Source organism: Dama dama, chromosome 5 (assembly GCF_033118175.1).
Source record: "Dama dama isolate Ldn47 chromosome 5, ASM3311817v1, whole genome shotgun sequence".
In the NCBI taxonomy this organism is placed as follows: domain Eukaryota; kingdom Metazoa; phylum Chordata; class Mammalia; order Artiodactyla; family Cervidae; genus Dama; species Dama dama.
The window spans coordinates 54,859,021-54,872,671 of NC_083685.1; the positions used below are offsets into that span (position 1 = coordinate 54,859,021).

General features: G+C 36.6%; 1 protein-coding gene across 3 annotated transcripts in view; it reads right to left on the bottom strand.

Annotated features, from left to right (window-relative positions):
* INPP4B (inositol polyphosphate-4-phosphatase type II B) overlaps window positions 1–13,651 on the bottom strand; it is an 851,446-nt gene that overhangs the window by 219,731 nt on the left and 618,064 nt on the right. For all 3 annotated transcript variants that reach the window (XM_061142404.1, XM_061142406.1, XM_061142405.1), the window contains one exon: window positions 8,833–8,980. In XM_061142404.1, coding sequence (XP_060998387.1) covers window positions 8,833–8,980 — 148 coding nt within the window. The remainder of the gene's footprint in view (window positions 1–8,832; window positions 8,981–13,651) is intronic.

Below are 13,651 nucleotides of genomic sequence, written 5' to 3' on the forward strand. Positions count from 1 at the left end.
AGGAGAAACACTTAAGGCTGAGAGTGAAACAGCTGATCTGTGGCAGCCTAAATGGAATGAGAATCAGACAGTCCTTGCTGCAGCCATGCATACCCTGGACAGGGATGCAGGTCATACCCTGGAAGGGGCAGCGGCTGGGAACTGGAGTTTAGGGATTGTGGAGCCATCCCAGGGTGAAGGCTGCTGTTGACTGCAGACAGATGGCTCGAGGGGATGTGAGGGAGGAGACTGTGGTGGAAAATTTCTGTGGTGGAAAGCCAGGCAGCCATGGAAGAAGGCCATATTGCTGAGTCACACGTAGGGGGTGGAGCCATCACCATAGCTTCTCACTCCCCACACACCAGCATTGGCAGCTGAACAATAGAGGCTGGCACGTCAAACGGCTGATGTATTGAACTACAGAGTAGGACCTCACCCAGGTGCCCCTTTAAGTGACTGATGCACCGATCTACAGAGTAGGACCCCAGCCAGGGGGGCCGCTCTCTGGGCCTGACATGCCGAACAGCAGAGAAGGACCCCAGGCAAAGGAGCCCTCTAAGTGCCTGAATGAGCGGAGCTGCAGAGAAAGACTGGCCAAAGGGGCCTTCTACAAGCTTCTACAAGGCTTCTACAAAGGGGCCAGCTACAAGAGGCTTGAAAAAAGACTCTGATAGGGCCATAACTTTTGCTCTGCCAGGGTCCCCACAAGCCAAGCAGCCATACCCCCTTCACACTCAACTCTCAAGGGGGCAGAGCTGCCACAGGCAAAAAATAAATAAATAAATAAACTTACATCTATGCGCGCAGGGTCTCTTTGGTTGTGTCCAACTCTTTGCGACCCTGTAGACGGGGGCTTGCCAGGCTTCTCTGTCAGGGTGCTTCTCCAGGCAAGAACACTGGAGCATATTGGCCAATACTGGTTGCCATCCCCTTCTAGAGTGCTACATTTCCTGCTGCCCTAGGTGCCAACTCCCCTGAGTACCTGGTGCTGCCAGAACCCCTGAGACCCAAGCAGCTGCACCACCTCCTCCCCTGGCCCTCACAGGGGCAAATCCAAGTCCTCCTGGGCAGCCTCAGAAGCAAACCCCAGTGGACGACCCACATGCAGAGGTGGAAATAAAAGCATAATTGAAACCCAGGGGCAGTGTGGCTAAGGAAGAAGACCCAAAACCTTCCCACCAGCTGTACAAGCTGCAGATTAAATCCACACAATCAACTAGGCAGACTCAGTGTCTATGGAATATATAAAAAGACATTGAGAGCTCCTATAAAAGAAAACACACTAGTTCTGACAGCTGTGGGCATTGGAGGCAAGAACACAGAAGAGGAGGACCAGATTAGAATCTGAGCTGCCCCCACAGCAGGTCCAGAGATCAGCACGGTGTCGAGGGCATCCTAGGGAGGGGAGGTGGACTGTGACTCCCAGCGAGGGAAAGGACTCTGACAGCAGTGACTCAAGGAAAACATTTATTATTCTTATGTTTTGACTTGCTCTGTATCTTCTTTTGGATTTCTTTCCTTTTTTTCCTTTTATTTCCCCCCTCTGTTGTAGTTGTCGATTTTATTTGCACTATGAAATCTAATTAATCTTTTGAGTTTTTTCTTTTCTCAGTCACATTTTTTATTGTTGTTATAAACCTCTGCCTCTACATTGGGCATTTGTAGTTCTGTGGAATCTTCCTTTTCTTTTTATTTTTCCTTTTTTTTTTTAATTTTCACTTAAAATTTTTTTAAAATCTATTATTATTTTTTCTACATTTATTCCTTTGTTTGCTTTTCCTATGTTCTTTTCCCTTTTCAGTTAATCTTTAATGTATATAAATCTTCTTTATCTATCTGTATGTAACTCTGCATATCTATTCTTTCTTCCCTTTCCTCTGAACACATTTGTTAAGTTTTATTTTCACTATTTTATTCCCCAGTTGGCACCTTGCTTAGTTTTGTTTTCCAGTTTGTGCTTTAGTTCATTTTGTTCCTAACTGGTAAGTATAGTTTTTTATTTCCTTTGTTCACCAGGTCAATCTACTGTACTTTATTTTAGTTGGACTGTTTTGACTTTGCTTATGGGTATATATATGTATATGTGTACATTCCATTATTTTAATTATCTTTTGCCTGATTTTGTAGCTGCTATATGTCTGAGGTTCATCTTTGGTTTCTCATTTTTGGGTATTTGCTTTAATCTCACTTAATGCCATAAAAAAACACTTGTGGAATTTTCATTCCTGACCAGAGATCAAGCCCTGAGCCTTTCGAGTGGAAGCACTGACTCCAAGACCCTAGACTACCAGAGGACAAACCCTAGGGAGTATCAGATACAAAAAGGAAACCACTTGAACATAAGAGCCATCATCATCTCAACACCAGTAGCACCCTGTGCAGGATGCCTCATCTAAGCAACAAAGAGAACAAAAACACAAACCCAATCATCAGCAGACAGGAGTACCACCTCATTCAGCCTTTCCCATCAGACGAAAAACAAGCAAACAAACAAACAAAAAAACTCAGCACACATCTCACCCTATAAGAAGCTTACACAAAACCACTGGACCAGCCTTAGGAAGGTAGAAACCAAAAGGAAGAAAGAATTCAGCCTTGAAGCCTGGGAAAAGGAGATCTCAAACATAATAAGTTAAAAAATATATATATATAATGAAAAGCCAGAGAAATACCACACAAATGAAGGAACAAATTAGAAACACAGAAGTCCAAATAAATGAAGAGGAAACAGGCAAACTACCTGAAAAAGAATTCAGAATAATGACAGTAAAGATAATAAAAAACAAACAAACAAACAAAAAAAAACCTTGAAAAGAAAATGGAGAAAATGCCAGATCAGTTAACAAAGACCTGGGAGAATTAAAGAATAAACATAAAGAGACAAACAACACAATTGCTGAAATTAAAAATGCTCTGGAAGGAATCAACAGCAGAATATCTGAAGCAGAAGAATGAATCAGTGAGCTGGAAGATAAAATAGTGGAAATAACTTCTGAAGAGCAGAATAAAGTAAAAAGAATGAAAAGCAAGTCTCAGAGACCTATGGGACAAAATCAAATGCACCAACATTCGAATTATAGGGGTCTCAGAAGAAGAAGAGAAAAACAAAAGGTATGAGAAAATTTTTGAAGAGATTATGGTTGAGAATTTCTCCAACATGAAAAAGGAAATAGTCAATCAAGTCCAAGAGGCGCCAAGAATGCCATACAGGATTAACCCAAGGAGAAACACACCAAGACACACACTAATCAAACTAACAAAGACTAAACACAAAGAAAGAATATTAAAAGCAGCAAGAGAGAAGCAACATACAAGGGAAACCCCATACGCTTAACAGTTGATCTCTCAGCAGAAACTCTGCAGGCCAGAAGGAAATCGCAAGATATATTTAAAGTACTGAAAGGAAAAAATCTACAACCAAGATTACTGTACTTGGCAAGGATCTCATTCAAAATTGATGGAGAAATAAAAATCTTTTCAGACAAGCAAAAGTTAAGAGAATTCAGTACCACCAAACTAGCTTTACAACAAACATTAAAGGGACTTATAGTGAAGAAATATGATAGAAGAAAAGAGATCTACAAAACAACTCTGAACAATTAAGAAAATTAAGAAAATGGCAATAGGAACATATATATCAATAATTACTTTAAATGTAAATGGATTAAATGCTCCAACCAAAAGACACAGACTGGCTGAATGGATACAAAAACAAGACCCATATATATGCTGTCTACAAGAAACCCACTTCAGACCTCACGACATATATAGACTGAAAGTGAGAGGATGAAAAAATATATTCCATGCAAATGGGAAGCAAAAGAGAGCTGAAATATCAATCCTCATGTCAGACAAAATAGACCTTAAAATAAAGAATATTACAAGAGATAAGGAAGGACACTACATAATGATCAAGGGATCAATCTAAGAGGAAGACATAATGATTGTAAATATCTATGCACCCAACATAGGAGCACCTCAATACATAAGACAAGCACTAACAGACATAAAAGGAGAAATGGACAGTAACACAAAAATAGTAGGAGACTTTAACACCCTATTCACACCAATGAGCAAATCATCAAAACAGAAAATTAATAAGGCAACACAAGTCTTAAATGATACATTAGATGAGATGGACCTCATTGATATCATCAGGAAATTCCATCCAAATGCAAAAGAATATACCTTCTCAGATAGACAAAGAATATTCTCCAGGATACTCCACATCTTGGGTCACAAATCAAACCTTAGTAAATTTAAGAAAGTTGAAATTGTATCAAGCATCTTCTCTGACCACAATGCTATGAGACTAGATATCAATTACAAGAAAAAAACTTCAAGAAACACAAACACATGGAGATTAAACAATATATTTCTAAATAACCAAAAGGTTACTGAAGAAATCAAAAGGGAAATAAAAAAATTTCTAGAAACAAATGACAATGAAAACATGACAATTCAAAATGTATGGGATGCAGCAGAAGCAGTTCTAAAAGGGAAATTTATAGCAATACAATCCTACCTCAAGAAACAAGAAAAACATCAAACAGACAACCTAACTTTACACCTTAAACAACTGGAAAAAGACCCCAAAAATTAGTAGAAGGAAAGAAATCATAAAGATCTGAGCAGAAATAAATAAAAAAGAAATGAAAGAAACAATAGTAAAGATTAATAAAACTAAAAGCTCATTCTTTGAGAAGATAAAAAAAATTAACAAACCTTTGACCACATTCATCAAGAAAAACAAAGAAGAATCAAATCAACAAAATTAGAAATGAAAAAGGAGATGTTACAACAGACAATGTAGAAATACAAAGGATTATAAGAGACTATTATAAACAGTTATATGGAAATAAAATGGATAACCTGGAAGAAATGAACAGATTATTAGAAAAGTTCAATCTTCCAAGACTGCACCAGGAGGAAAACAAAATTATGAACAGTCCAACTACAAGCACTGAAATTGAAGTTGTGATTAAAAAATCTCCCAAAAAACAAAAGCCAGGATCAGATGGCTTCACAGGAGAATTCTACTGAACATTTATTTATTTTTTTAATTTCATTTATTTTTATTAGTTGGAGGCTAATTACAATATTGTAGTGGTTTTTGCCATACATTGACATGAATCATTTAGAGAAGAGCTAATGTCTGTCCTTCTAAAACTTTCAAAAAATTGCAGAGGAAGGAACACTTCCAAACTCATTCTACGAGGCCACCATCACCCTGATACCAAAACCAAAGACAACACACAAAAAGAAAACTATAGGCCAGTATCACTGATGAAAATAGATGCAAAAATCCTCGATAAAATTTTAGCAAACAGAATACAGCAACACATCAAAAAGCTCATACACCATGATTAAGTTGGTTTTATTCCAAGGATACAAGGATTCTTCAATATATGTAAATCAATCAATGTAAATCAATCAATGTTTACCCGTATTATGAAAGGTAAAAACCAAATGATTTCAATAGATGCAGAAAAAGCCTTTGACAAAATTCAGCACCCATTTATGATTAAAACTCTTCAAAAAATGGGCATAGAAGGAACCTACCTCAACATAGTAAAGGCCATATATGATAAGCCTCCAGCAAACATTATTCTCAATGGTGAAAAACGGAAAGCATTCCCCCTAAGATCAGAAACAAGGCAAGGGTCCCCACTTTCCTCACTATTATTCAACATAGTTCTGGAAGTCCTAGCTACAGCAATCACAGAAGAAAAAGAAAGAAAAGGAATACAGATCTGAAGAGAAGAAGTAAAGCTCTCACTGTTTGCAGATGACATGATCCTGTACATAAAAAACCCTAAAGATAATATCAGAAAATTATTAGAGCTAATCAGTGAATTTAGCAAAGTTTCAGGATACAAAATTAATACACAGAAATCACTTTCATTTCTACATATTAACAATGAAAAATTGGAAAGAGAAATTAAGGAATCAATCCCATTTACCATTGCAACAAAAAGAATTAAGTATCTAGGAATAAACTTACCTAAGAAGACAAAGGAACTGTACATAGAAAATTATAAGACACTGATGAAAGAAATCAAAGATGACACAAACAGATGGAGAGATATTCCATGTTCCTGGGTAGGAAGAATCAATATTGTGAAAATGACTATATTACCAAATGCAATCTACAGATTCAATGTGATTCCAATCAAATTACCAAAGACATTTTTCATGGAACTAGAACAAAAAATTTCACAATTCATATGGAAACACAAAAAACCCTGAATAGCCAAAGCAGTCCTGAGAAAGAAGAATGGAGCTGGAGGAATCAACCTTCCTGACTTCAGATTATACTACAAAGCTACAGTCTTCAAGACAGTATGGTACTGGCACAAAAACCAGAAATACAGATCAATGAAACAACATAGAAAGCCCAGAAATAAACCCATGCACCTATGGGTACCTTGTATTCGACAAAGGAAGCAACAATATACAATGGCATAAAGGCGGCCTCTTCAATAAATGGTGCTGGGAAAACTGGACAGCTACATGCAACAGAATGAAATTAGAACATCTCCTAACACCACACACAAAGATAAACTCAACATGGATTAAAGACCTAAATGTAAGACCAGAAACTATAAAATTCTTAGAGGAAAACACAGGCAGAACACTCTGTGACATAAATCAAAGCAAGATCTTCTATGACCTGCCTCATAGAGTAATGGAAATAAAAATAAAAGTAAACAAGTGGGACCTGATTAAACTTAAAAGCTTTTTGCACAGCAAAGGAAACTATAAGCAAGGTGAAAAGATAACCTTCAGAATGGGAGAAAATTTCCAAAACATACAAGCAGTTCATATAACTCAATACCAGAAAATCAAACAACCCAATCAAAACATGGGCAAAAGACCTAAACAGACATTTCTCCAAAGGAGACATACAGATGGCTAACAAACACATGAAAAGGTGATCAACAATACTCATTATTAGAGAAAAGGAAATCAAAACAATGCAATATCACCTCACACTGCTCAGAATGGCCATCATCAAAAAGTCTACAAATAATAAATGCTGGAGGGGGTGTGAAGAAAAGGAAATGCTCTTGCACTCTTGGTGGGAATGTAAATTGATATAGTGACTATGGAAGACATATGGAGATTCCTTAAAAAACTAGGAATAAAACCACCACATGACCCAGCAATCCCACTCCTAGGCATATACCCTGAGGAAACCAAAACTGAAAAAGACACATGTATGCCATTGTTCATTGCAGCACTATTTACAATAGCTAGAACATGGAAGCAACCTAGATGTCCATCGACAGATGACTGGATAAAGAAGTTGTGGTACATAGACACAATGGAATATTACTCAGCCATAAAAAGGAATACCTTTAAGTCAGTTCTAATGAGGTGGATGAATCTAGAACCTATTATACAGAGTGAAATGAGTCATAAAGAGAAAGATAAATATTGTATTCTAACACATACATACGGACTCTAGAAAAATGGTACTGAAGAATTTACTTACAGGGCAGCAGTGGAGAAACAGACATAGAGAATAGACTTGTGGACATGGGGAGAGGGGAGGAGAGGGTGAGGTGTATGGAAAGAGTAACATGGAGACTTACATCACCATATGTAAAATAGATAGCCAACGGGAATCTGCTGTATAGCTAAGACACTCAAACAGGGGCTCTGTATCAGCCTAGAGGGGTGGGATGGGGAGGGAGATGGGAGGGAAGTTCAGAAGGGAGGGGATATATGTATACCTATGGTTGCTTCAGGTTGAGGTTTGACAGAAAACAACAAAATTCTGTAAAGCAATTATCCTTCAATAAAAAAATAAATTAAAAAAAAAGGTGTAATGTAAGCTATAAATGAGGATCACATACGTGATGAAAAATTTTCAAGTGCTCAGTAGTCATATTTAAAGAGCAAAAAGAGACACATATAAAATTAATAATATATTGTATCTAACCCAAATATAGCCAAAATGTTATTTAACATTTCATTATGAAATTGGTCTTTTTCATTTGTGTGTAAAGAATTCAAAACCTGGTTTGTATTTTACACATATGTAACATCTCAAATTGAACTATTCATATTGCAAGTGATTAACAGTTCTAGCAGCCAAACATACTGGACAATGCCAGTCTTGATTTTTATGTTAGCATCATACTTTACGACATGAAATAAGTCAGAGAAAGACAAATATATTATACTGCTTGTATTCACAATCTTAGAAAAATAATACAAATGAACTTATTTATAAAATAGAAAGACTCACAGACTTAGAAAACAAACTATGGTTACGAAAGAGGAAAGGTGAGGTATGTGATAAATTGGGAATTTGGGATTAACAGATACACACTGGGTGTATAAAATGGATAAGCAATAGGGTCCTATTATAGAGCTCAGGGAATTCTACTCAATATTCTGTAATAACCTATATGGGGAAAGAATCTGAAAATGAATGGATATGTATGTATATATGGGCTTCTCCAGTGGCTTAGCAGTAAAGAATCTGCCTGCAATGCAGAAGCTATAGGAGACATAGGTTTGATTCCTGAGTCAGGAAGATTCCCTGGAGGAAGGCATAGCAACCCACTGCAGTATTCTTGCTGGGAAAATTCCGTGGACAAAGGAGGCTGGTGGGCTACAGTTCATAGGGTTGCAGAGTCAGACACAACTGAAGCCACTTAGCATGCACGCACATACGTATAACTGAATCACTCAGCTGTACTCCAGAAACTGACACGACCTTGTAAATCAATGGCAGTCCAATATAAAATAAAAATTTAAAAGAAGACTAAAATAAAAAAAGCAAATTTTTATAGAAAAAGTAATTAATGTAAGAGATGATCATAAACCATTTTCTCTTACCTACACAAATCTTCTTTGATTTGAAGAGAGATCAATTCCTTAGGAATATGAAAAGAAAGTATGCTCTCTGACATCTGCTCCCGGATTTGCATCCACTTATTGTCAGATGTGGGAAATCTGTATAATTTACACACTGGGTTCTTTAACACTGGAAAAGGAAACAAAAATCAAGGTTAATAGTCAGATTACAAAGATATGTCCATTAGATAAAGATCAATTAACAAAATCATTAATCAGGCTACCATTCTAATTATTTATTTGATGAAAAATTTTTATTATAATCCATAGTGTATTTGAGTTCCTAAGAATTTTCTCCATACACCTTATTTTTTTCAGTAGCTTCTGGAACATCAGTCTTTATTAAATTAAAAAGTGATACATCAAATTCCAATTCATAAAGTGGCCACTGTGGTTCTCTGATATACTGCCTAATAACTCTTTTCCCTTCTAAAGATTTTCTTATAGTATATGTATTTATAACTATAGATGAAAATATATGGATTTATATATCATACATACTTTGAAAAAATATATTTCTGAATTTCTTCCAATCACTCTTAGTCAACTTTACCCACTTACATAGTAGGTGACAACTGATATGTTATATTAAAGGTTCTAAATGACCCTACTACCAAAAGTGACTTATTTCTTAAATGTCAAAAGGTTTATTCTTAGTTTAAGATCTATTACAATTCAAATATTATTCATACTTCAGTGCCACGAAGTCAATAACACACTTTCCTGAAACCATACATTATTAAAAGCAGAACAGGGAAACTACGGAACAAACTGAATATTTGGGGTGGGTGGGCAGTGATTAGGGGAAAAGTAACATGGTCATGTCATTAAGGATTTTAAAAGATTAAAAGAAAAAGTGCAAGACTAGATATTAAGATAACACTTGAGACACCTTTTATGAGGCCAGTATTCCTGCTGCACTACCAAGCCCTGTATTTCAGGGCAAGGTTTTATCTCCACTGCTGTAGGGCAATGAATGTAAAAGAAGCTTTTGCACAACAAAGGAAACTATAAGCAAGGTGAAAAGACAGCCCTCAGATTGGGAGAAAATAATAGCAAATGAAGCAACAAAGGATTAATCTCAAAAATATAGAAGCAACTCCTGCAGCTCAATTCCAGAAAAATAAATGACCCAATCAAAAAATGGGCCAAAGAACTAAACAGACATTTCTCCAAAGAAGACATACAGATGGCTAACAAACACATGAAAAGAGGCTCAACATCACTCATTATCAGAGAATGCAAATCAAAACCACAACGAGGTACCATTACACGCCAGTCAGGATGGCTGCTATCCAAAAGTCTACAAGCAATAAATGCTGGAGAGGGTGTGGAGAAAAGGGAACCCTCTTACACTGCTGGTGGGAATGCAAACTAGTACAGCCACTATGGAGAACAGTGTGGAGACTCCTTAAAAAACTGGAAATAGAACTGCCATATGACCCAGCAATCCCACTCCTGGGCACACACACCGAGGAAACCAGATCTGAAAGAGACACGTGCACCCCAATGTTCATCGCAGCACTGTCTGTAATAGCCAGGTCATGGAAGCAACCTAGATGCCCATCAGCAGACAAATGGATAAGGAAGCTGTGGTACATATACACCATGGAATATTACTCAGCTGTTAAAAAGAATTCATTTGAATCAGTTCTAATGAGATGGATGAAACTGGAGCCCATTATACAGAGTGAAGTAAGCCAGAAAGATAAATACTATTACAGTATACTAACACATATATATGGAATTTAAAAAGATGGTAACAATAACCCTATATGCAAAACAGAAAAAGAGACACAGATGTACAGAACAGACTTCTGGACTCTGTGGGAGAAGGTAAGGGTGGGATGTTCTGAGAGAATAGCATTAAAACAAGTGTACTATCACGGGTGAAACAGACCACCAGCCCAGGTTGGATGCATGAGACAAATGCTCAGGGCTGGTGCACTGGGAAGACCCAGAGGGATGGGATGGAGAGGGAGGCAGGAGGGGGGATCGGGATGGGGAACACATGTAAATCCATGGCTGATTCATGTCAATGTGTGGCAAAAACCACTACAATATTGTAAGTAATTAGCCTCCAACTAATAAAAATAAATGAAAAAATAAAAAAAAAGTAAAAAAAAAAAAAAGAAAGAAATACATCAAAGTTTAGTGAACAACAAAATATCATGTCCATCACCAGTCAAGTATCTATGATTATTTGGCTTCAGTTTACCAATAAAGCTAACTAAAAACAGAATTTGATATTGAAGTGGATCTAAAACTTTAATAATGCCCAGCCTGGAATGTGGCCCAAGTCTCTTCAATGTATAGAGTAAAACACCTTTCAACATTTCAGAGTTCCAAAAGCCTTGTGCATGCAAGTCACTTCAGTTGTGTCCGACCATTTGCAACCCTATGGACTGTAGCCTACCAGGCTCCTCTGTCCATGAGGTTCTCCAGGCAAGAATACTGGAATGACTTGCCATGCCCTCCTCTAGGGGATCTTCCTGACCCAGGGATAAAATCTGTGTCTCCTGCATTGGCAGGCAGGTTCTTTACCACTAGCACCATCTGGGAAGCCAATAAGCCTGTACCACATTTATTACTTGGATAAATATATATATATATATATATATATATACATATATATATATATATATATATACACACATACATATATATTTTTGAGCATTAAAATGAGGGACGACTCATCCATTCTGCAACCACCATTCTCAGTGGCTCAGTCTGGACATTATCATTGTTAAGAACTGAGAGTACATCAGAAACCTTGACATCAAACATCTCATTCTTCAATAACTAGATTCAAAGCTCCCAGTACACTTCTTTATTTTCTATAAGTGTTATCTAGAATGTGCACTTTTTAAAAACACCAATGTGGTTTAGTCACTAAGTAGTGTCCAGTTCTTGCGACCCCATGTGGACTGTAGCCTGCCAGGCTCCTCTGTCTACGGGAATCTCCAGGCAAGAATACTGGAGTGGGTTGCCATTTTCTTCTCCAGGGGATCTTCCGACCCAGGAATCAACCTGTGTCTCCTGCATTTCAGGCAGATTCTTTACCCACTGAGCAATGAAGGAAGATAAAAACACCAATAGAAGCCAGGAAACAGTAGTATATTTCCAGTACGTTGAGAGACAATATTTTAAATCTAGTATTGTATGTCCAAAAGGATTATGTTTTTTGCCATAAACATGACCTTTAAGTCTTGTGAATCAGATTATACCACAGACCATATATAAAGCTAATTACACTTTCTCATTTTTATGAATTATAATTGACATAATATTATACTAGTTGCAGGTATACAGTGTAATGACTCAGTGTTTGTATAATTATTGTTAAATGATTACCACAATGAGTCTTGTTAACATCTGTTACCATACATGATCACAAATTTTTTCTTGTGATGAGAACTTTAAAAATCTCCCTCAGGAACTTTCAAACATGCAATATAGTATCATTAACTATAATCATCATGCTGCATATTATGTCCTCAAAACTATTTTATAACTAAAAATCTGCATCTTTTGATCCCTTCACTCCCATCCTCCATCCCTCATCTCTGGAAACCACCAATCTGTCTTTGTATCTATGAGTACTTTTTTTTTTTTAATTGGTTATGTTTTGGTTTGTTTTCAGATTTTACATATAGGTGAAATTATACAGTAGCTGTCTTTCTCTGTCTGATATTTCACTTAGCATAATGCCCTCAAGGTCTATTCATGTTGTCACAAATGGCAAGATTTCATTCTTTTTTATGGCTGAATAATATTCTATTCAGAGAGAGAGGGAGTGTGTGTGTGTGTGAGATCTGTATATCACATTTTTTAGGCTAAATAATATTCTATTCAGAGTGTGTGTGGTGTGTGTCGGTGTATGTGTGTGTGTGTGTGTGAGATCTGTATATCGCATTTTTTAGGCTGAATAATATTCCATTCAGAGTGTGTGTGAGTGTGTGTGTGTGAGAGAGAGAGTGTGTGTGTGTGAGATCTGTATATCACATTTTTTAATCAATTCATCTGTGGACGCTGAGATTGTTTCCAAGCCTTGTCCACTGAAAATAATGCTGCAATGAACACTGGGATGCATGTATCTTTTTGAATTAATATTTTCATTTACTTTGGATAAACACCCAGAAGAGGGAATGCTAGATCATATGGTAGTTCTTTTTTTAGTTTCTAAAGAAATCTCCATATTGTTTTCCGTAGTGGCAGTACCAGTTAACATTGCCATCAATAGTGCACAAAAGTTTCCTATTCTCCACATCCTTGCCAACAACACTTGTTATCTCTTTTATTTTTGATATCCTTTCTAACAGAGATGAGATGGTATCTCACTGTGGTTTTGATTTGCATTTCCCTCATGATTGGTGATGTTAAGTAACTTTTCATGTACTTGCTGGCCACCTTTATGTCTTCTTTGGAAAAACATCTATTCAGATCCTCTGCCCATTTTTAATCAGATTTTGTTGTTGTTATTGAGTTGTAGGAGTTCTTTATATATTTTGGATATTAGCCCTTATCAGATATAGTTCCTTTTATATGAAATACAGAAAGCTACAACCCATGAAAGAAACTATGGTATTTAATTCATCTTTAAAGTGACAATATTTCAAAGATGTAAGAATTTTACTAAATCCTCTGCTGTCATAGACTTGGAAAAGAAAAAAATATATATATGTAGGCAATTCAATATATTGTAAGTCAGGTTAAATCACTTATAGGATATTAGGAATTCTAATATAACTAACATGGTCAGGAATATAAATGAATCATTTTAGAGTAAGATAAAAACTCA